Here is a 24,561-nt window from a genome sequence, read left to right on the forward strand (position 1 = left end):
TCCTGCATCTGGTTCCTCCTCCTCTGGGGACACTCTTCAGTGGAGTGGCCTTAGTACTGGGCTCTGCACCCTTCCCTGTCCCAACACTTCTCTTCTCCATTAACAAATTCTTGCCTGTCATTTCTCTTACTGCACTTATTATTGTATCTTCTATACCTATGTTGTTGAATTCCTTCCACATATCACTCATTCTCATTCATGCGCCTTCTCTTCATGTATTAATTCCACGTCTAAACTATCTTGTACCTTTGTACCTTGCTTTTTTTCATTCCACCTATTCACACTACTCTTCATCTTTCCTGACAGTCTCCATGCTCCTTATTAATGTGCACTGCATGTATTCAAGATAGAAGAAGTATATCACTGCTTCTTAAAGTATCCTTCTCTGCTTCCATGTTTCCAGTACAGCTATGATTCATCTGGCTTTCACCATTTTCTATCTCTATCCTGTCTCTCTCTCTCGTGCCTCTGTGATTACAGAGCTGCTCTTCGGTACTTAAATTCTTCACATCCTTTGTCTCCACTTACCTTAAAATAGTCTTGGTCTCTTTCAGTTGTTTACATTTCTGTGCTCTCTTTGCCCAGGGAGTATTGCACATCACTAACATCAGCCCAGCATGTATTCATGTTCCATTGTCTTTCATGACACTCTTTTTTTTTTTTTTTTTTTTTTATTTAAACAAAACTTTATACAAAGGAACATGTACCCAAAGGCGCACTGTCGTGTGCTACCTATTCTAAGGGTACTACAATCTATTTCTCTACAATATTTACAAGATTTAAAAATAGATAATATACAAGATGGTCAGCATGTAAATGGAGCACTATTCGTTTCACTTCACTAGCACTATTCACGCACTGCACTACACTGAGTGTCACGTCACAAAGAGTGTCAGAGGAGTTGGCAGTGTCTGTCTCCACTTATGTGCCATCAGTTTGACACTGTGTGTTCATCTCCTGGACGTGAGGCACCGCGGCCGTGAACAAGTTCCACATCCTGGAGACGCGTCCTGCGAAGGTGCGTTGATGCTGACACCCGTGGGATCGCGGCACCTCTACGGCGTCACCACCATTGAGCACCGTTCTCGTGCTCCGTGCGGTGACTCTTAGAGGATGACGCAGCCCTGCCAGATGTGGCACTCTTTGCACCTGTGCCTTATGGAACACTACGATCGCCGCCACGTCTCTGCGGTGTTCCAGTGAATCAAGGGGACGCTCAGGCTCTGGGTGAGGTGGTAGTGCAGCATCTACTAGCCGTATGGCGCGGCGTTGGATGCTGTCCAGTCTCCTTCTGTGTGTGGCGGCACAGGACATCCAGGAGAGAGCTGCGTATTCAAGGTGGGGCCGCACCTGTGCCTTGTACAGCAGCAGTCTCCCCTTCCTGTCGAGGAAACTGGCGATCCTTCTGAGAGCGGAGATCCTGTGAGAGGCTTTCTTGGCAATGGTTTTGACATGCCTGTCAAACCTCAGCCCTCGATCCACCTCCACTCCAAGTATCTTGACGTCATCTTGGAGTGGGAGAGCAGCAGCGCAAAGACAACTTTCCTGCCATTGCTGCCATGGCGGCTGGGGACCGAGACAACCATTGCTTGTGTCTTCTCCGGCGCGAATGTCACTTGCCAGCGAGCACCCCACTCCTTTATCACTCGTAGCTGCTGATTGATGGCCTCAGCAGCCCGCCCACTGTCCTGGCGTGGATAGGTATAGGAGAGGGTGCAGTCATCAGCATAGGCCATGACTCCTGGCAGTAGCTGGAGAAGATCATCCACGTAGATATTCCACAGGAGTGGGCCAAGAATTGAACCCTGTGGCACTGATGCCTCCACAGGCAGGGACTCAGATGTTTGCCCGTTGACAACCACCTTGAGGCTTCTGTCCTGCAGGTAATTTCCCAAGAGTCGTAGCAAGCCACCCTGGATGCCTTTAGCACGAAGCTTTTCTAGTAATCCGTTGTGCCATACTTTATCAAAAGCTCCTGCTATGTCCAAAGCAACCACTATAGTGTCCTTGCCGTCGTCGAGGGCGTCCTGCCAATGCCTGGTGAGAAGCATCATTAGGTCGGAGGTTGACCTTCCAGGTCTGAACCCAAACTGTTGGTCTGAGAGGAGGGCATTGTCCTTGAGATGGCTACACACCACCTCTGCCACGACCCTCTCAAACACTTTACCCACCACTGACAACAGGGATATGGGTCTGTAGTTTTTTGGGTCCGTCCTGGAGCTTTTTGTGTACAGGAACTACTCGAGCCTCCTTCCACACTGAAGGCCAGACGTTTTCCCGTACACAAGTTGTGAACTTGGGTGAGAGGGGCAGCCAGTTCCTGGGAGCATCGCTTCAGCAGGTGCGGGCTGATGTCATCAGGGCCGGTGGCTTTCTGTGTGTCCAGCCCCGCAATAATCGCTTCACCTGCTGATGCGTCACCTCCACCATGGTGACAGTCTTCTCACATTGCTGGACCAGCTGAGGCGGTGGCTGCTGTGGATTCCCGACCTTCATTTTTCCAGCAAACAAGGAAGCCAGCAACTGTGCCCTCTCCTTACTGCTGGTGGCGACAGTACCGTCCTGCTTGCTGAGGGAGGGATGGATTCTTGGTGGCCAGTTCCTGTTTGTCCTTAACAAGAGACCACCAAGTTTTGTTTCCTACGCCAGTGCCACACAGTTTCCGGCGCAGGCTTTCCTCCCACTTTTTTAAGGCCCACTTGCTGGTTACCACCATCCTCCTGCATGCAGCCCTGTGCAGGTCCTTGTTGCGCCGAGTCGGGTTCCTCTTGTAGCGGAGCCAGGCAGCATACTTTGCCTCGGCAGCAACACGGCAACGGTAGCCAAACCATGGCTGATCCGTCGATCTGGTGGTGTATTCCCTGTGTGGGACGTGGCGTCTCTGGAGGGCGAGAAGGTGAGAGGTGAGTGCAAGTGCTTCACTCTCTGCTCCTCCCTGTAGCAGAGTGGCCCATGGGGTGTGGGTCAGGTCGCGGCGCAGGAAGCCCAGTCTGCTTTGTTCCACAGCCAGATGGTGCGGGTGGTGGCCTCGTCCTGAGCCACGCCCACTTCCAGCTGTGTCAGTACAGCGTGATGGTCAGAGCTGCCCACGAGCCCCAGCTGATGACACTGAAGCTTGTCTTCCTGGTAGTCTGAGATGACAGGGTCTAATGTCCCTCCTCGTTCATGTGTGGGGAAGGTGACATGATCTGTCAGACCCTGCACCTCAGGAGATTCTCGTAGGCGTCTCTTTCCAGGTGGTGATTGAGATCCCCCACAATCAGCACGTGGCTGCAGCTGTGTGCCATCATCAGGTTGTCTAAGGTCTCAGTCAGGTACAGGAGTGAGTCAGGCCCTTGTCGCGGGGGGCGATACAGGGCACACAGCAGGAGGGCTGAGCGGTCTGCCAGCATTACTCGGAAGTACATCATCTCCATCATTGGAGGCGTGTCTATGTCGAGTAGCTGGGCCTGCATTCCTTCCTTGAAGCAGACAGCCACTCCACCTCCTGTTCGCTCCTGTCGGTCCCTCCTCACCCAGTGGGTGAAGCCCTGCATCCTGCCATACGTGGGCTCCACCTCACTGTTCAGCCATGTCTCGGTCACCACAACAACGTCTGCATTGTGTCGTTGCACACAGTTGTGGTATAAGTCTGCAAGGTTAGTCCGGAGACCACGGACGTTGCTAGAGACGACCTTTAGTTGGCGGCGGGGGCAAGCTGGCTGTACCATGGTGAGGGATGGTAGTGAGCTATCTTGTAGCTATCTCTGTATATCTTGAATGATCCTGGTGGTGTCACAACCCTTGCCTCACCCTTATGTCAGACTGAAGACATGTTGATTTTAAATTATGTTAAATTAAATTAATTTGTTAGAATTTGTGATGTGTTTATTAACCTCTCTCTCTCTCTCTCTCTCTCTCTCTCTCTCTCTCTCTCTCTCTCTCTCTCTCTCTCTCTCTCTCTCTCTCTCTCTCTCTCTCTCTCTCTCTCTCTCTCTCTCTCTCTCTCTCTCTCTCTCTCTCTCTCTCTCTCTCTCTCTCTCTCTCTCTCTCTCTCTCTCTCATGTCATTGTTCCTCCTCGTGTTGCCATATGGTGGTCCTCATTGAGATAGACAAGAAAAGACATTATTTTCTTTTCATGCAAACCATACAGCAGCTTGTTATTGTTATTGTACTGTCATGGGTATTTGTTTGGAAACCTTTGCATCATTCTGTGGGAACTGCTTATGCTATCTTTATATATAGTTCACAGGTTACACACACTTGGCCTGCACTCCCTTGTGACCTGGTCAGAAGGCAGGTGGTACAGGTGGAGTGTACCATCACTTCCCTCCAACTGTTTTACTATGAATGTCATTTGTTATGCATTTATTGCTTATGTTTCTTGGTCACCTCTGCTGAAGTGCTCTGCATAATAATAATTTATCAGGTGAAGTGGAGTGATTCAGTAATTCTAGCCACAACAACTAAGACAAGAATTGGAAGTTTGTCATTTTATTGCCAGAATTGAGATACCTAAGGATACCATACATAAGAATATGTACATGTTTTATATACTACACAACATGTACTACACAAATTTGCTTTCTTTTTCATATGTGAAGTGGCTTCCAAATATATAAAGAAATAAAAAAGAGATAACAAAATACTTAAAAAAAAAAAAAAATGTTTTTTGCTATTTATTTTTCAATTCTTTAGGTGAAATTCCCCACAATCTTATTTTAAGATGTGGTGAATATAAAACAATGTCTTTGTTATGTAACTTAGGGAAGACAGCATGTCCTGGTGGAAAGTTTGATTAGTTCTTATTGAGCAGATACAATTATAGCTTTAGAAGTTTATAATATTTGTGTATAAAGAAAACATGGTACATAGTCACCAAAAAGAGTAGTGTATGAAAGATTGGTGACTTTAAGAATGACTAATATAATTTATGAGTAACAAATATGGATAAGCCAAACATGAATGATTTTGTAATATAAAACTTACAAACTAATGAGGAATATATATATAATTTCAACATAAATGAACTGGTAACAGTAACATAGATACTTAAAAACTATAAAGAGAAACAAGAATAGTTCAAAAACACAAATTGTCATGTAGGAATAACTTAATATGGATTACTGTAACATATGAGAAACAAATATAACTTAAGCAAGGTATAGGTATATCACAGAAGTAGATCACAAAACACACTCACATAGATGAGGTGCATCAAGGCAACACTTCAGCCACTAAGCATTTGTGGAGGTAAAGGTAAAGATGATATTTAAGTACTTTCTCTCCTACACCTTTGTGCATTTGAGTCATTATGTCCGTGAACAGAAGAAAGAATTATTTACATTATGTCACAACCAAAATAATGAATACTGTAGTTTCATTAATTCTAAAATCTAAGTCTCTCTCTCTCTCTCTCTCTCTCTCTCTCTCTCTCTCTCTCTCTCTCTCTCTCTCTCTCTCTCTCTCTCTCTCTCTCTCTCTCTCTCTCTCTCTCTCTCTCTTCCCCTTTGTACTATATCAACAACACTTTGGTATATGTTAAAATGCTGAGGAGACAGGAATGTATGGTATAAATAAACCAACATAAATACTGGATGTCATTATTAAGAAGGCAACTAGAGGTAATCCATGTCCTCCTGCCGGCTGTGGATTGTGCTCATGTACACCTGGTTCACTCTGCCAGGGGAGTCTCGCAGCACGGGATGAGGCAGTGGCGAGGACGTGGGTGGTGCTCCATTCTGATGTCCACCGCCTGCCACAGGAAATAAGTCTTAGTCACAAGTTTTGATAGTGAAGTGTAGTAGAAAAAAGGATAAAAAATGCTGCAGTGGTGTTTGGGTTTTGTTGATGTTACTTTGTTATTTACGGTCTTAGAGTTTGTTACAGAAGATGAGGAACAACCTGGTGTTTTGTGATAAATTAGTGTATACTTTTTGAAGTTATCATGACAAATCAGTACAGTTATGCAAATGTGCTTTACTGCCACATCATTTAGTACTGCAAAAAATGAGAGTCCATTAACCTGTGCAACTCCACAAGGTAAAGTAAGAATGTCAAACAAGATGATAATGATAGATGGTAGTGTTGTATAATCATTGGTGTTCACATAAGAAGGAAAGGTATTTAACAACTGAACAACTTAAATAAATCAAGTTAAAAGCAAGAAGACCTCCAAGAAGTAATAAAAAAAGAAAACACTGTGATCTAAACTTCCTTAAATGGTGCAAATCTTACTTCACATCCTTGACATTGACCCAGGCTATGCTAAAACATTGGAAGAAAATAAAGACAATGTTCACTGCTGCTCTCACTGTGTTACTAATACTTAGAATCTAAACAGACACACAAAGATATCCAATCCTACTCACCATTTAGGACAAAGACGGCAGGAGCACTATGGTGGTCTGGCTGCTTCTTGTACAGTGAATCACCCCTATTGGAGGAGTGCCGCATCACAGACATCACTGCATCTCGAGTGTTCTTTTCTGGCTTGAACAGAACCACATGTACCTTGGGGAAGAAGAGACACCCCAGCTGCACAAAGCCTCTGTGGGGAGATTGATTTGTTAGATGAGGGAAGGATTGTGTCGTAAGTGTTATGAGTGAGCGAGTGATTTGATTTTGGCACTGCAAGGACTGAATGAATGACCAAATGATTGATTGCATTTTGGCATCACAATAAAGACTGACTAATTAGCTAAGTGATTAAATGACTAATTGGATGACTGTCTTTATTCTAGTACCTCAAGAAACAATTTACTGTATGTGTATTGGAGCAGCAAAAACTTGACAAATTGAACCACAATTATGACCAACAGATCAATTGATTGACTAACTAACTGACTAAGCAATTATATTCTAGTACTACAGCGAGCAATTCATAAAAGTAAAAGCAGCAAAAAAAATTAGAGCACATTCCCCCCAAAAAACAATTCACAAGAGCAGAGCAGCGAGAGGAATTTTGTTGCACTATAAGTCATTTATAAGACCAAAGGAATAACAAGACTAGAATCAACTGTCCTCTGCCTAAAAAAAAAAAAAAATAGTAATATAGATAAATAAATAAATAAATAGATAAATAAGTATAGAAATAATGATGATAAGAAAATAAAATAGAATGAAATAAGATAAATAGAATAAAAGCAAGAAAAGTTGACCATTTTCCAAAAAAGTAATACATAAGAAAAGACCAGCAAGAAAAGTTAAGTTCATCGGGAAAAAGAAAAAGAAAAGAAAGAAAAAAGAGAAAAAAAAGTGTCGGGATGGGGGTGGGGGGTGGCAAAACTACAAGAAGCATTGAATCCATTGTCTAAGTAACCAATAATAGTGACAACAACGAAAGAAGTGATCCTTTGCCGCACACACCCGAGGGAGAGGGAGAGGGCCAAGGTGACCACCCTGATGTCATCCGTCACCCCGGCAGACAAGTAGAGCGGCACGAAGATGAGCCAGATGATGCAGGTGGTGTAGTTAGTGAAGGTGATATATCGGGCCTCATTGAAACCATCCGGGCACTGGAAAAAAAAAAAGGAAATTATGAATCCATGTATTTTTAAATTTCGTGGCTGACAGAAATGAGAGTTAACTACGAAAATACATGAAAGGATCGATAAGTAGGAAAAGTCAATTAAGTCTAGTTCTATAATGGGTCATATACATATAGGCATACATACATACATACATGAAAAAATAACTACCGTAGATAGATAGATAGGCCTAGGCACACGTACACAAACAAACAGGCAGACTGATCATGTGATTAGGTAAGAATTGGAAATCAGAAAAAAAAAAATACTACAGCTCTAATGGCGAAAAGTGGAAGGATCACTGAAAATATAAAGTTGGCTTGCTTTAATTTCATTGGATGAGAAAGGAAAAATGAGGAGACAAGTGAGTTAGATTGTGTAAAAATGGGAGAAAATAAGCTTTATATATAGAGAGACTAAAAAATGTAAATCTGTTAATAAAATGTAAAGGTCAATTGAAATCTTAGAATATGCGTGTATTTTTTTTTATTTTTTTAATGATTGGAGAGGAGAAAATTGATACATAAGTGCAAAGAAAACGAAAACCAAGACTCGATCGCTATTCACCAGCCCAGCCACTACTCAGTACTCAGTACCCATGCAGTCCGTGTCATGTCACTGTTTACCTTTCGAGGTTGTGGATGGCTGTTGTGTGAGTTTTGCACATTTTTTCACCCTTTACAAGTAAGTTAGGGTGTTTAGATATAACGTGAACATTAGTTTATAACATCCTGCAGCAGTAAAAAAGGCGAACCGCTCTTTATGTGGTGATAAAACACCTCGTTAGAAAAAATTGCCGTAAAAAATGGCGAACAACTTATTTAGAGGTTGAAATGTGGAAAAGAAGTAGCCCTTCTTTAACAAAACGAGGCGAGGAAGTGACAAACAACTCTTTGCACAGTGAAATGTGGAAAAAGAAACTCGTTAAGAAAATTATGCGTGAAATTGGCAAACAGCTCGTTATACTGTACGTGGAGCTGTGGTAAAGAATAAGAATATATATATAATTGAAAAAATGAAGTGAAGAGAAAAATACAGGCAACTTTTATAATTGACTCGATGTGTGAGTAAAATTTCGGAAAAGAACGGAAAAAAGATAGTTTTCTTTACAAAATCAGAGAGAGAGAGAGAGAGAGCATAGTGACCGCGCATGTCCCGCAGTGTGAATAGATTTTTTTTATTATTTATACCATATACCAGTAAAAGTGTCCAACAAGTCTTTATAGGCTTGTGATGCTTGGTATGACAACGTGGCAGTGAGAAATAGCCAATTCAATACCGGGATATTTTTACTTTGAGATTTGTGTACGATTAGACCAGTTCATTGACATTAGCAATGGTCTATGGAGGTCAGAAGATTACTGGTCACGGTCTTCACTGCTTTAATCCTCCCACATAAGTTTTCGAAGCTGTATAAAAATCAAATAGTAAGCAGAATGAATAAGGAAATGCGTCATGGTACTGAAGGGGTGAAGCTGTAGCGTGAGAATGCAAAAAAATGACATTCCTAGTTATGCAAATGACTGACAGCTTTAAGTGAAAGTGTTAAAAAGTTGCTGGCGTTTATAATGAAGCGTACAAATGACCGATATGTCCTTAAATGATTCAAATGAAGTTTATCAATGAATAAAAATAAGATCAGTGATAAAATAAAGAGTGAAAGTGAAAGAACTCCACTGAAATGATAAAGATAAACTATTAATATTCTTTATCTTACGTGTGTTTCTGTACAAAGCCTAATGGTTAAAGAAGACTGAAAAAAAGACGAGAGAGAGAGAGAGAGAGAGAGAGAGAGAGAGAGAGAGAGAAAAAACCAAGACTAAAACAGATGAAAATGATCCAGCTTTACATTATAGAAACACCAATCACTTTCATTCAATCAGATATATATATATATATATATATATATATATATATATATATATATATATATATATATATATATATATATATATATATATATATATATATATAGAGAGAGAGAGAGAGAGAGAGAGAGAGAGAGAGAGAGATGAAAATGATCCAGCTATACATTATAAAAACACCGATCACTTTCATTCAACCAGAGAGAGAGAGAGAGAGAGAGAGAGAGAGAGAGAGAGAGAGAGAGAGAAATGAAAATGATTTAGATAGAAGAAAAAAGAAGAAAACAAATGAAAATGACCTATACGTTATGAAAAGACCCTAGCACCACAGCACCGCAGCACCACCACAGCACTACGTGACCTCACCTTCCTGGTCTTGATGGCGTAGATGGTGCAGAAGAGCACGAGGATCAGAGGGTAGATAAGACCCACGATATAGGAGTAGTCGTCCAGCCCACCGCAGATCCTCACTTGGTAGTCTGTGGTGGGGTAGCACAGTGTCTTGGTGCTGGGAGGCCTCAACACCAGCCAGCACACGTTGATCACCACCTCCACGCTCACCAGCATCACCACGATCACCACCTGACTCCACGGGGATGTGTACCGCGCCTAGAGGGAACAGAGAGTGGATTGGTGAGTACGTGTTTTTAATTGTGTTGGTGTTGACTTTTTCTTTTTTTCTTATTTATACCATGTGGGCTTTTCACGGGAATTTATGGGCTAAAGGGGATACTTTTTTTGGGTACCTCCTATCTCAAAGTCCACCCGCTAGGAAACCGTTGCCCTGAGTGAGGAAGCCCAACCTACACTCGGACCGTGGACAGGATTCGAACCAGTGCGCTTGGAGACCCCTCGGACCCCAAAGCACGCATGGTTCCACTGTTGTTGACTGATTGCTGGACATTTCACTTATCATTGTTCAATCTGAAGTTTTTATTTTTATTCTTGATTTCGTGTTTATTTTGTATTTCTCATTTATGTATTTGGATGTGTTGTGCGTTTGGCGTTGACTTGTTGACTCTCTGACTGTCACTCTCGGTACAACTTTCCTTCATTACTATTTACTCAGAGACATCTTTACACACCTTTCTGTATTCATTTTAAATTATTTCTTTGTTTGTATGTATATTTTTAATGTGTTGTGTGGTGGCGTTGACGTGATGACTCTCTCACTGTCACTCTTGGTATGCCTTTCTCTCATTACTAACCACTCTGAGATTTATTTCTAATTATTTATTTGTTTATTCATTCCTGTATTTCATTGTTTTATTTTTCAATGTATTGGTATGGTTGGTATTGACTTGTTGACTCTGACTGTCACTCTTAATTCACCAAATCCTCATTTCTAATCACTCTGAGACATCTTTCTATATTCATTTTGATTTACTTATTCATTTATTTTACGTATAGGAAGGGCGCGGCAAGAGCAACAAAAAATCACAAAAATAATAATAAAAAAACCTCACTGAGATGCCAAACACATACAATAAACTTAGAAAAAAATCTACAATCACATTTACTCTTTAAACCAGGCAAAATTTGCGAATTGTATTATTTTTCATAGGTAATTTTTCTTATAGATGGTTTTGTATAGACTTCACGCATTGCTTCTGGTTGTGCTAATTACTTCGTGTCGCAGTGAAAGAGTTAGGTGTCCATTAAGTTTATCTATTTCCTTTGTTTTTTTTTATTGTTTAGGCGAAGATAGATAAATGAGTAGTGGGTGTTTTGTGATGTGTTGCAAGAAGAGGATAGGAGAAGAGCAGGGGGAGGAAGAGGATGAAGGAGGGAGGGGAAAGAGAAGAACAAGATGATGAGAAGGATGAAGGAGGGGAAGTACAGGTAGAGTATAGAGGAGAAGAAAAGGCAAGGCGAAGAACAGAATGATGAGGAGGGTGAAGGAGGGGAAGTGGAGGTAAAGGAAAAAAAGAACAAAAGGAAAGAAGAACAAAATGATGAGAATGAAGGAGGGGAAATGGAGGTAAAGTAAATAAGAACTAAAACAAAGAAGAAGAACAGAATGATGAGGAAAATGAAGGAGGGGAAATGGAGCTAAAGAAAAAATCGGTCAAATTGAGAATACAATGTGGAGTGTAAAACAATGAGAATAAAAAAAGAAAAGAAAAACATATACTTATTTCAGCGTAGCCTTGAAATAATAGATGTGTGAAATTTGTAGTATAGCTGAAGAACAAGAAGAGGAAAGAGGAAGAGTAGGAGGGGGATAAAGGGAGGGAAATGGAGGAAGAATAGAGAACAACAACAAGAGGAAAGGGGAAGAGGAGGATGAAGGAAGGGAAATGGAGGTAGATTAGAGAAGAAGAAGAAAGGGAAAGAACAAAATGATGAGGAAGGTGAAAGAGGGGAAACGGAGGTAGAATAAAGAAAAACAAGAAGAGGGAAAAGACAAGAGGAGGATAAGGAGGGTGATGAAAGAAAGGGAATTGGAGGTGGAATAAAGAACAAGGAAAAAGGGGAAGAGTAGGATGAGGAAGATAAAAGGAGAGGAAATGGAGGTAGAGTAAAGAAGAAAAGAAAAGAGGAAGAACAAGATGAGAAAGGTAAAAGCAGGGAAGTAGAGGTAGGAAAAAGGGGGAGGGAGGAGTAAATGGATACGAAGGGGGGAAGAAGGAGAGATGAGGAGAATAAGATGAAAAAAGAGGACGAGGAAGAGTACTAGTTATCAGGAAAAGAAAAGGTAATAGAAAGGAGAGGAGGAGGAGGAGGAGGAGGAGGAGGAGGAGGAGTGAGAATGAAAATAGAAGAAAATAAGAGTATGAAAAAAAAGAAGGATCATGAAAAGGGAGTGGAGAAGAAAAAAAAACATGGAATGAAGAAGAGGAGGAAGGAAAAGCAAAAAAGAAAAAAAAAGATAAAGAAAAGATGATGAGAAGGAAGAAGAAAGCCACAAGAACACCACCACCACCACCACCACCACCACCACCACCACCACCACCACCACCACCACCACCACCACCACCACCACCCAATGAAAAGTGGAGAAGAAGAAGGAAAAGAAGAAGAAGAAGAAAACGAAGAATGAGGAGAAAGAAACAAAAATAATAATAAAAGAATGACGAAGAATACTGTAAATGAAAAAAAAAAAAGAAGAAAACCACAAGACACCACCACCACCACCACCACCCCCCTCCCCCCATCGACCCACCTTATGAGACTTCTTGGAGTGAGTACTATTGAAGATCCTAGAGATACGTGAGATCTTGGTGAGCACGGCGGCGTAGCAGACGGAGTAGCTGAAGCCGAGGAAGAACCTGGTAAGGCCGCAGGATATCTTGTTGGGGGGCGCCACGATGATAAAGCTCATGAGGAAGGATAGCAGGATACCCCCCAGTAGGATGTAGGATAGCTCCCTGGAGGCGGCCTTAATCACAGGAGTCTCCAGATGCACCCAGAAGATAATGCCAACCAGCACAGTGCTAAAGATTCCTGCAGGGGGGAGGGACGGAGGGAGGGTGAGAGGGAGTGCTGAGTGCTTGTGGAGGATATATAATTGTTTATTGGAGTGCTGAATGCTTGTGAGAGTGCTGAGTGCTTGATAGGGTAGATATCGGTGTTTATAGGAGTGCTGAGTGCTTATGAAGGATAGATTAGTGCTTGTGGTGAGTGCTGAGTGCTTGTGAAGGAGTAGATCAGTGCTTGTTTGAGTGCTGAGTGCTTGTGGAGGGAAGAAATGCATGTTTGTGAAAGTGCTGAGTGCTTATGAAGGATAGATTAGTGCTTGTGGGGAGTGCTGAGTGTTTGTGGAGGGTATATCAATGTTTGTTGGAGTGCTGAGTGCTTGAGAGAGTAGATCAGTGCCTGTTGGGGTGCTGAGTGCTTGAGAGAGAAGAAATGCATGTTTGTGAGTGCTGAGTGCTTATGAAGGATAGATTAGTGCTTGTGGAGGGTACATCAGTGTTTGTGTGAGTGCTGAGTTCTTTTGGAGGGCTAGATCAGTGATTGTGGGAGTGCTGAGTGCTTGGGAAGGTAGATAAATGTTTGTGTGAGTGCTGTTTGCTTGAGAGGTAGATATCGGAGTTTGTGAGTGCTGAGTGCTTGGGATGGGAGATCAGCCGTATGGGAGTGCTGAGTACAAGTGAATGAAGTGCTGAGTGCTTAGGAAGAGTAGAAGATGTGGTTGTGAAGAGACATGGTAAAGATACACAGAGAGAGAGCATCCTTGTTTTATGTAAGAGAGAAAAATTGGCCAAGGACAACAAAAACGATAAAAGAAAATGACCCACTGAGATGCCAGTCCCCAAACAGAGTCATGAGAGAAAGTCTTTGGGATAAATGTGTTGTAATCTTCCTTTTATGGGCCATGTGTACTTACCAAGGCTGGCCAGAGCGAGAGAAGTGATGGACCAGCGACTCCTGTAGTCAATAGATTTCTCCTCCTTGGGCACGCATCGCTGGCCGGCCGGGTCAGGCAGCGTGCACACGGAGCAGTCGTGGCACCTCCCCTCAGTGGTGTTGTAGTACTGGTCGTGGCGGCAGTCCTTGCAGCTCCAGCAACAGGAGTCCTGAGCCTGTGAACGCGTGGCATGGAAAAATATAATATTTTCACTTTGCTGTTGATATTGGCAAAGAAAAAGAAAATCATCGGAGTGTCAGTTCTAAGTCAAAAGAGTTATCCAAATTTTGTGTCTCTAAGCCTTCCTCTTTAAATAGTTCATGTCTTAGGAAGGAGGAAATATAGAAGTAGCCAAGAAGTTCCAGAGTTTACCGGGAAAAGGGGTAATTGATTGAAAATTCTGGTTAACTTTTGCATTATAGGGAAGTGGACAGAATATTGGAACGGTGTTGTGTGGTCAAGTGCACAATTGGAATGGTGCTATTTGATCTCGGCGTGTTAAAAGCAAATGCGAGGAGTATGTGGGAAGATATTAAGAATGAATCTATCCGCAGGAGAGAGAGAGAGAGAGAGAGAGAGAGAGAGAGAGAGAGAGAGAGAGAGAGAGAGAGAGAGAGAAGGTGTATGGGTGGAATGAAAGAAGACATACATTGGAGTGAGTGAGTGCGTTGAAGCTTAGGAGGAAAAAGGGGAGGCGTGAAGGCGTGTGGAGGGCGTCACTCACCGGCACACGCTCCTGGCTCGGTCCACAGGGAGTCCCGCAGGAAGAGACGGGGAAATTAGACCCGGGCCGGTACTTGAGAGGCGCCGTGGTGAGGTTGAGCTGCGGAGCCTCCCCTGTGATGTCTGCGGGAGGAGGGACGGTGATGCGGTAAAGGAGTGATTATTATTTTTTTTACGTAGCACAGACCAAACCTCCCGAGTGACACTGTACCAGACGAATTAATAAGGAGCAAGTGTTCATATTACACGTTTCTCAATAAGTAGAGAGGTAAAGAAAGTTGCTAATGGTTGGTTGGCAGACGAGGAGAGCAGGAGTGGAATGCATTGCGGAAGTGTTAAGAATGAGACAGTTTGCTCACGTAGTAGCAAGACAACACCAGGAACTGATGAAAAGAGCCTGGAGATAATCAGTTGAGAGAAGAAGACTGTAGGGAAGACAGAGAGCGAGATGGAGGGATGGACTTGTGGAGCTGCAAGCGACACAGACAGCTGGAGGTGACTTGTGCGTGACGCCCCCATCCCATCCCCTCACTCTGGGCTCTAAGGACATGGCATAAGGAGAAGAAAGATTGGCAGACCAGTGCGTTGAGGACTTACTGAAGTAGCTGCCCACGGGTATCCACTCGTATTCGTCGTAGCCCTGCACCTTCTGGTAGTTGAAGACCGTGTACCGCGCCGGGCCGGACCCCGCGCCAGTGAAGCGGAAGGTCTCGTTGCTCAGATCTGTGTGAAAGGAGAGAGGCGTTATTTGCTTGTCGCTCCCTCAAGTGATCATTCCCTCAGGTGATCGTTGTGGTTACTGGCTTAGTGTGGTCCGCCCCGTTGCCTGACCTCCCTCCCGTACCTGTGAAGGATACGTCACGCAGGTGCTGCAGTAGGTGGTGGCCGTGCAGGTGTCCGCCGTGCGCCATGGCCTCACACAGCCTCTCCTCCCCCCCACACTCCTCCTCCCACATAGAGTGCAGGGCGTGGGCGAAAGCCATCACGGCGCCCCTCACGAAGTGCAGCCACGGCTCGTGTGGGTAAGGCTTGAAGCTCACCTGGCTGGCCTCAGGCTCGTCCTCCAGGCTTCGACCACTGTGTAGGGAGGATAGGACTTGAGGTTAGGTTATGTAAGAGGGGAACTGACCAAGGACAAGAAAAAAGGTGAAGAAATCCCAATTGAGAGTGACAGTCCCTTTCAAAATATCAAAAGAATTATCCAAAATTAGAGGCAAGAGTGTCTTGAGATATTCCTCTTCATAGGACGGAGGAAATACAGAAGCAGGTAGAGAGTTCCAGAGTTTATCAGAAAAAGGAGTGGATGACTGAGAAAAAACTGGTTAACTTTTGCATTAGAGAAATGGACAGAACAGGAGCGAGAGAGAGAGAGAGAGAGAGAGAGAGAGTAGCAAGTCTTGTGCATCGAGGCCGCGGGGGGATGGAAGGTCTACAGGTCTCACACCATCACTTTCCATATCAAGGCACAGACATAATGGAGTGCTCACCCCGGGCGCTGGCTGCGTACGGGCTCCTGGAAGTCTCGGTGCTGCCAGTACTCTTGGAACCACGGGTTGCGGGTATTAGTGTCCGGGGCAAGGCTCGTGAAGTACTCGTCGAAGCCCGGCATGCTCTTCGCCAGAGGCTGGATGGCCAGGGCGCCCTCCGCGACGCCTGACAATTCCTGGGGGAGAGATAAGTGTTGATGGCATGGATGAAAGGGAGAAGAGTGAAGAAAAGAAGATTTTGTCCTTTTCTTCCTTCATTTTTCACCAACGGTTTAGTGTTTTGCTTTCTTTACTGTTACTTTTTCCTGTTCCTATATTGTTACTGGTGTCTTGCCGCCAACCTGCTCTTCCATATGTTTCACTTTTCATTCTGGGCTGAGTGCCACACGTGCTGCCCTCGTTTCCCTTTCATATGCCTTCATCCCCCCGTGAGTGTCTGGCTCTGCCCTGCTCACTGCTCACCGTGGGCGTGTCGTAGGTCCAGCCGTCGGAGCCCAGCCATAGGAAGGTGTCTTGGTGGCCCATCAGCCTCACCGTATTGAGCAGTCGCACCGCCACCTCCCGGATGGCGAAAACCACCACCACTGCAACACAATACGTCCGTCACTCACACAACATCAAGCAAGGGTTTGGAAAATCATAGATCCCAGCAACACCACCGCACCACTACCATTGCAACACAACACAGGCTTTAACTCCACAACACCAAGCAAGGATGTGGAAAGTTATATATCCCAGCAACACCACTACACCAATACTATTGCAACACAACACACCCGTCACTCACACAGCACAAACACGCAAAAACTTATGTTACTTTACAAACACGAATTATATTGTCTCGACTTTATAGCAGGAATAAATGGATAAATAAACACTTCAGTAAATAGATAAATAGATAAAGCACTCGAAATATGAAGGGATCGAAAATGCTTGTTCATTCGCTCTATCTCTCTCGGAACTGAACTTTACAAATATGAATGAATGGGTTTCCATTCTTAAGCTTTTTTGAAAAATGCTACACTCGGGAAGGTGGAGAGACCAAGAATCCTAACCTAACGTAACTTACTCCAACCTAACTTAGCCTAACCTAACCTAACCTGGCCTAGCTTACCCTACCCTATCCTAACCTAACTTAACCTACCCTACCCTACCCTACCCTACCCTACCCTACCCTACCCTACCCTACCCTTACACGACACTCTCACACCTACCTTTGAATTCCCCCTTGATCAGCTCGTTCACAACCCTACTATAGGCGCCGTCGGGGTCGTGGGCAGACAGCTTGTGGGCGGGCGAAGCGAAGCACACGTCATACAGGTGGGCGCGGCTCGACAGCTCTCGGTAACCGCCCACACCGTACTCTTCAGCGCTGTACACTACACCCGCGTGGGTCCAGGAGAACTCACTGTGAATGGACGGGAGGTAGTGGTGAGGGTGATGCTGGGGGGTGGTGTTGGGGGTCGAAGTAGTGGTAGTAGTAGTAGTAGGAGGAGGAGGAGGAGTAGGAGCAGTTATGTGGGTGGTGCTATAGGTTTTGTGGTGGTGATATTATTATTATTATTATTATTATTATTATTATTATTATTATTATTATTATGGTAGTAATAGTAGTAGTAGTAGTAGTAGTAGTAGTAGTAGTAGTAGTAGTAGTAGTAGTAGTAGTAGTAGTAGTAGTAGTAGTAGTAGTAGTAGTAGTAGCAGTAGTAGCAGTAGTAGTAGTAATAATAGTAGTAACAGAAGTAGCAGTAGAAGTAGTATCAGCAGCAGAAGCAGTAGTACTAGGAGTAGGAGGAGGAGGAGACAGCATACACCTGCCGAAGCGATAATAATTACTCCCAGCAGTGTGTAAAGCACCTCAGGTGATACTTTGGTATGCCATCCACACAGCCAGTGTGATCTACAAGAATCCAATTCTACTTTGGTTTCATCTATTTATTATGGCTTAAGGGAAATATTTTACATACCTTATTCATTTTCAGAAAATAATGACAATAAGCGCATCAGTGGTTATGAAACAAGAATCAATTAATTATGGTTCGTGGTAGAGGCAATACACTAATTACGAATAGTATTACAATTATATTACAACGCCGATGGAAAGGTTCTCATTGCGTCTTTCAAAGGAAATATGAAAATTTTAGGATTTGCAACTTTATTTCACACTGATGTGGAAGAGTATGTCGTATGTCGCTGCTTCATCTGAAATTATACAATATGTGTTAGAAAAAAGTATCGATCAGTGTTTGATTTTTTCGTGATGGAGGACGTGCAGTGCTGGATATGTTATCATATGAGTCACGAACTATGTAGACTGAAATAATGAAAATGAATTTGATGTCACAATAAATAGATAAATTAATAACGATGATTACGATGCGCGTGACGAAGATAATGATGCTGTTTCACGATAACGATACGAGTTTCCACGATAGCGATGCGATTCCACTTTCCCAGATAATGATGTGATTTCAGTCGATACGATTTTATTTTCCACTATGACGATGCGATTCCAATATCCACGATAGCGATACAAGTTTCCACGATAACGATACGAGTTTCCATGATAACGATGCGAGTTTCCACGATAACGAAGCGATTTCAGTTTCCATGATAACGATGCGATTTTTCAAGATAACGATACGAATTTCCGCCAAAACATTGCTAGTTCCCATGATAACGATGCGAGTTTTCACGATAACGATGCGAGTTTCCACGATAACAATGCGAGTTCCCGCGATAACGTTGCGGGCGTGGCGACAGTTACTCGTACTCGCCATTGAAGGTTATCTTCCTACACAGGTGCTGGGACGAACCCTTTCACCCTGTAAAGGTCCAACCCAGTCCCTTGGGTGTGAGGGCCATAACGAGGCAACCTTGCCGCGCCTCACACGGGTCGCCATGAGCAATGACCCACCGGGCCACCACACACCACTTCCCAAACAGTCATGAAGTGAGCCCTTTTCTCCCCTAAAGGACCCCTCGTACTGCCAGTACCTGGTGCATGGCGCACAGCGTGTCCTCGTTCATGGCGAGTTGTTAAGTAGCTCCTTTTCTGTTCTCTCCTACTTTATCCTCATTTTTATTCCAAAGCTGGATGTTGGATGTGCGCAACGAATTAACCTGCTCTCATGGCCACGCTCATGAATCTTTCGAGTTTTCCACCATCTGGCTACGACTACTAAGTATTTTTTTTTGACTACTTGACTTCTGAAGTGGAATGAATTAGCAACTACGAGATCTTATCCAGACAAAAAAAAAAAAAAAATAAAATAAATAAATAAATAAAGCTGAACAGAATAACACAACCTAACAATATTCAACCTAGAGGAAGACAAGAAGGTCCCACACACCCACACACTCACCTCATGATGCGCAGGATGGCTTGAGCCTGGGTGGCGTCTGAGGGCACGGTGCGTAGAAAGAACGGGTACCTTTGATGGTTGTCCAGAGAGGCCGAGGTGCTGAGGTAGCTTACTTGAGGCAGCTGGATCACTCGTAATACGCTGGCCATCTGACGGGCAGGAGGAGGAACATGTGATACTGCTTTTGTTGTTGTTGTTGTTGCTGTTGTTGTTGTTGTTGTTGTTGTTGTTGTTGTTGTTGTTGTTGTTGTTGTTGGTGGTGGTGGTGGTGATAATGATGGTAGTTCTAGTAGGTTTTCAAGATATTCAATAACAAATGTGGTATGAATGATGAATGACGGAGGAGGTAAACTACTACTACTACTACTACTACTACTACTACTACTACTACTTTTGTTTCTACTTCTCTTCTACAGAGAAAAGTAAGCAGGAAAGAAAGAACGAAAAGAAAGATTCTGCTACTTAAAATCCAAACAGTCGTAACATGTAAAAAGAAAATAGATGTGAGAGAGAGAGAGAGAGAGAGAGAGAGAGAGAGAGAGAGAGAGAGAGAGAGAGAGAGAGAGAGAAAAGGGGTAGAAGAAAGAAAGAAAACAACAAAACTGTCACTAACACCTAAGCAATTGTAGCATAGAAAAAAGAAAAAAAGAAGAGAACAAGAAAAAAGTTTGAAAAAAGAAAACAAAAACACTATTGATCAAAACCCAAGCAATCAATCATGTAAAAATATAAATAGATAGAAAAAAAACAAGAAAGTACAAAAAACCCTCAAATACAGGTAATCACAAGCCTTTAGCATCTCACCTGTATGGACACGGAGGAGCGCTGACCCCCGATCACGCCCACCACCTTGTCAAACTGCCCGCTGCGGTACACAGGTGTGGAGCCGTCCGCACACGTGAACTCCTTCTCGTGGTGCTGATTCTGCCCCGCCAAGAAGCCTGACGGTGTGAAAGAGGGAGAGAAGCGTGTATTAACCAGATTATAGCTTTTTCGGTACAGATTCTGCCCCGCCAAGAAGTCTAACAGTGGGATAGAGGGAAAGAAGTATGTATTAACCAGATTCTAACTTTTTTGGTACTGATTCTGCCCGGCCAAGAAACCTAACAGTTGGGTAGAAGGAGAGAAGCGTGTATTAACCAGATTTTAACTTTTTTTTGTACAGATTCTGCCCCGCCAAGAAGCCTGACAGTGGGAAAGAGGGAAAGAAACGTGTATTATTATTGTTATTTTTTTTTATGTAGGAGAGAAGGCCAGCCAAGGGCAACACGATGTTAGAAAAAAAGGCCCACTTGATGCTGGTTCTCTAAAAGATAAGAAGGGTTATTCAAAATTAGGGAGCAAATGTCTTGACAATAACTAGATTCTAACTTTTTATTCTACTTATTTGAGCGTTAAGGTTAAGATTCGGTACTGGGAAAACTGGAAAGAGGTGATGTTAGAGAGGAAAAGAAGAAAGTTTGTTAGATAGATAGATGTATGAGAGAGAGAGAGAGAGAGAGAGAGAGAGAGAGAGAGTGCCAGACATTTGATTGGGTAGACAAGAAGGAAACGTTTAAACCACACATGATGAGAATACGTTTGTGTAAAGATAATTTCCAACTTTTTATGCCATTTTTTTTATACCATGTGGGCTTTTCACGGGAATTTATGGGCTTAAGGGATACTTTTTGTGGTACCTCCTATCTGAAAGCCCACCCGCTAGGAAACCGTTGCCCCGAGTGAGGAAGCCCAACCTACACTCGGACCGTGGACAGGATTCGAACCCGTGCGCCTGGAGACCCCTCGGACCCCAAAGCACGCATGGTTCCACTGTACCACGGCGGCCCCTATATTTCATGATTAAAAGTCAAATTAAAAAAGGCGGGAGAAGTTTTCGACTGCACAAACTGGAAAGAAATGAAGTTAGACAGAAAAGAAGTCAGATAGATAGATAAACAGTTGTACGTATGTATGGATAGGTAACTAATAGATAGATGTATAGTTAGATAGATAGATAGATAGATAATCATAAACAGACATATAGAAAAATAGTAGATAGATAGATAAATAGGTAGTCATAAATAGACATGAAGAAGAAATAGATTGATAGATAGATAGATAGATAGTCATAAACAGACACATAGAACAAAATACTTACAGATAGAAAGATAGATAGATTGTCATAAATAGACATATAGAAAAATAATAGATAGATAGATAGAATAGATAGATAGATAGATGGATGGACAGATAGTCATAAATAGACATATATAAAAATAATAGATAGATAGATAGATAGATAGAAAAAATAATAGATAGGTAGATAAATGAATGGATGGATAGATGGTTTAAGTGATAAATGGATAGATAGGTAAATAAATAAGCACATTCACAGATAGATAAAGAGATAGACATAAACATTTGAGGCATCGAGAGTAGATACACAAACACATAAAGATAAAAACTAGGTTATGATAATTTCCCCTCACCTTTCCCCTACCATTTGATGCATCTTCCCTCATCAAAAAATTGCCCAATTGTGTTTCCTTTCCCTCCAAACTCACCCCTTAACCACTTCAGTACCATTACGCGCTCTCTTATTCATTCTGCTTACTATACTCTATTTGGTGATTTTATACAGCTTCAGAAACTCATGTGGGGGATTAGAACAGTGAAGACACTGACCATTAACCTAATCAGTAATGAGACGCATTTTTACTGCGAGTTTTGGACGTGATTAGACGATTTTCTTGACATTAGGAAGAGTCTATGGAGGTCAGAAGATTAATGGCCTGAGTTTTCACTATTTTAATCCCCACATAAGTTTCTGAAGCTGTATAGAATCACCAAAATAGTAAGCAGAATGTCTATAAAACACGTCCTGGTACTGAAGGGGTTAATCTTCTGACCTCCATAGACCCTTACTATTGTAAATAACATCGTCTAATCATACCCAAAACTCAAGGTAAAAAAGCGTCCCAGTAATGAAGGAGTTAGATATTATACAGAACAGACTCTAGAAAGCTGTTTTTTGAATCTTACTTTCTTTTTCATTCGTGTATGTATTTGTACAGGATCTTGTATTTTGTTGTATTGTTGGGTATTGTATGAAAGGGTTGGTAGATGAAAAAAAAATAATAATAATAACAGGATACGTATGAAAGCCTGTAATTTTGAAGTATTACTGAAAAAAAGAAAAAAAAAACTTATAGTTATTGAAGCATTACTGAAAAGAAAATATGAAAGAATGAGTTATGGTGAATGATCTAGTAAAGTGACATTTTTTTTTTTTATGCACGCACGAAACAGACAGACAGATGACGCCAAAACTGAAAGATAGTGAATGAGGTCAGACGAAAAGTAAAATGAAAAAATAAAACATAGATAAGGAATAAATAAATTAAAAAAAAAAAAAATAAGGTGGAGGTAAAAGAGAAAGTTAACAGAAAGATAAAGAAAAACTTAACTCAATGAAATAGATTGTTGAATAAAATAGAATAAATGAATAAGAAGAATAGACTGAATAATAATAAATGGAGTAAAAAAAAAAAAAAAATGAAGATAAAACAGAATAAACAAAATGAAGCAATGTTCATGGTTCACACATAAAGAACTGAATAAACACACACACACACACATATACACTTTTCTACTTAAACTAAATGAAAAGAAAAAAAAAAACGTAAGAGGAAATTAAACAATCACCGCGTAGTATAGTAGTTAGCACGCTCGACTCACAATCGAGAGGGCCGGGTTCAAATCCCGGTAAGCGGCGAGGCAAATGGGCAAGCCTCTTAATGTGTAGCCCCTGTTCACCTAGCAGTAAATAGGTACGGGATGTAACTCGAGGGGTTGTGGCCTCGCTTTCCCGGTGTGTGGAGTGTGTTGTGGTCTCAGTCCTACCCGAAGATCGGTCTATGAACTCTGAGCTCGCTCCGTAATGGGGAAGACTGGCTGGGTGACCAGGAGGCAACCGAGGTGAATTACATACACACACACACACACACACACACACACACACACACACACACACACACACACACACACACACACCCTTGATGAAGCCGAGGCTCTGGTTGAGGGCGAGGCTTGGTGAGTTACAGGAGTCCAGCGCGATGACGCCCAGCGTGATCCCCGGCAGGAGGGTCTTGTCACCGTTCACCTCGTCCAGGGCAAACAGCAGCGCCTCCAGGGCCTCGATGCCTTCCCGCTTCTGTGGAGGAGGAGGAAGAGGAGGAGCAGGCGGTTAATGTGGTGGTGGAGGACGAGGAGGAGGAGGAGGAGGAAAAGGATGAGGAGGAGGAGGTGGAGGAAGAGGAGGAAGAAGTGGAGGAGGAGAAGGTTAATAGTGTAGTGGTGGTAATGGAGGAGGAGGAGGAGGAGGAGGAGGAGGAGGAGGAGGAGGAGGAGGAGGAGGAGGAGAGGAGGTGGTGGAGGAGAAGGAGGAGGAGGAGGAGAAGGAGGAGGTGGAGGAAGAGGAGGAAGAAGTGGAGGAGGAGGAGGAAGAGGAGGTTAATAGTGTAGTGGTGGTAATGGAGAAGGAGGAGGAGGAGGAGGAGGAGGAGGAGGAGGAGGAGGAGGTGGAGGAAGAGGAGGAAGACGTGGAGGAGGAGGAGGTTAAGGTGGTGGTGGTGGTAGGGAGAGAATTCTGCTCCTGTTTCGTTTTGTTTTGTTTTGTTTTGTTTTGGTTTGGTTTGGGTTTTTTTTTAATGTTTTGGTGTGTTTCGTTTGTTTTGGTGTGTTTTGTGTTGTGTTTTGTCGTTGTTTTGTTTTGTTTTGTGTTTTTTTTGGGGTGTTTCTTAATGTTTTTGGGGTGTTATTGTGTGTTTTGGTGTGTTTTGTTGTGTTTGGTGTTTTGTTGTGTTTTGTGTTGTTTTGTGTTGTGTTTGGTGTATTTTTGTGGTTTTGTGTTGTTTTGTGGTGTTTGTGTATTTTTGTTGTGTTTTTATTGTGTTTTGTGTTGTTTTGTGTAACTTTTGGTGTGTTTTGTGTAGCTTTTGGTGTGTTTTGTGTTGTTTTGTGTTGGTTTTGGTGTGTTTTGTGTATATTTGTTGTGTTTTGTTGTGTTTTGTGTTGTTTTGTGTTGCTTTTTGTGTGTTTTGTGTATTTTTTTTTGTGTTTTGTTGTTTTGTGTTGTTTTGTGTTGCTTTTGGTGTGTTTGTGTGTATTTTTGTTGTGTTTTGTTGTATTTTGGTGTGTTTTGTGGTGTTTTGTGTTGTTTTGTGTAGCTTTTGGTGTGTTTTGTGTATTTTTGTTGTGTTTTGTGTTGTTTTGTG

General features: G+C 42.7%; 1 protein-coding gene across 1 annotated transcript in view; it reads right to left on the reverse strand.

The window, feature by feature from the left end:
• Positions 1 to 3,991: 3,991 nt before the first annotated feature.
• Positions 3,992 to 24,561, reverse strand: part of LOC123498824 (metabotropic glutamate receptor 3-like) — a 36,565-nt gene continuing 15,995 nt past the window's right edge. Inside the window, exons 3-17 of the mRNA XM_045246267.1 lie at positions 23,339 to 23,498; positions 20,108 to 20,244; positions 19,304 to 19,452; positions 17,153 to 17,346; positions 16,401 to 16,522; positions 15,939 to 16,114; positions 15,296 to 15,528; positions 15,049 to 15,174; positions 14,453 to 14,574; positions 13,708 to 13,903; positions 12,541 to 12,821; positions 9,741 to 9,983; positions 7,349 to 7,497; positions 6,352 to 6,530; positions 3,992 to 5,735 (exon numbers count right to left, since the gene is read on the reverse strand). Coding sequence (XP_045102202.1) covers positions 5,599 to 5,735; positions 6,352 to 6,530; positions 7,349 to 7,497; positions 9,741 to 9,983; positions 12,541 to 12,821; positions 13,708 to 13,903; positions 14,453 to 14,574; positions 15,049 to 15,174; positions 15,296 to 15,528; positions 15,939 to 16,114; positions 16,401 to 16,522; positions 17,153 to 17,346; positions 19,304 to 19,452; positions 20,108 to 20,244; positions 23,339 to 23,498 — 2,604 coding nt within the window. The 3' untranslated portion in view covers positions 3,992 to 5,598. The remainder of the gene's footprint in view (positions 5,736 to 6,351; positions 6,531 to 7,348; positions 7,498 to 9,740; positions 9,984 to 12,540; positions 12,822 to 13,707; positions 13,904 to 14,452; positions 14,575 to 15,048; positions 15,175 to 15,295; positions 15,529 to 15,938; positions 16,115 to 16,400; positions 16,523 to 17,152; positions 17,347 to 19,303; positions 19,453 to 20,107; positions 20,245 to 23,338; positions 23,499 to 24,561) is intronic.

The sequence above is a fragment of the Portunus trituberculatus genome, chromosome 48 (assembly GCF_017591435.1).
Source record: "Portunus trituberculatus isolate SZX2019 chromosome 48, ASM1759143v1, whole genome shotgun sequence".
Classification (NCBI taxonomy): domain Eukaryota; kingdom Metazoa; phylum Arthropoda; class Malacostraca; order Decapoda; family Portunidae; genus Portunus; species Portunus trituberculatus.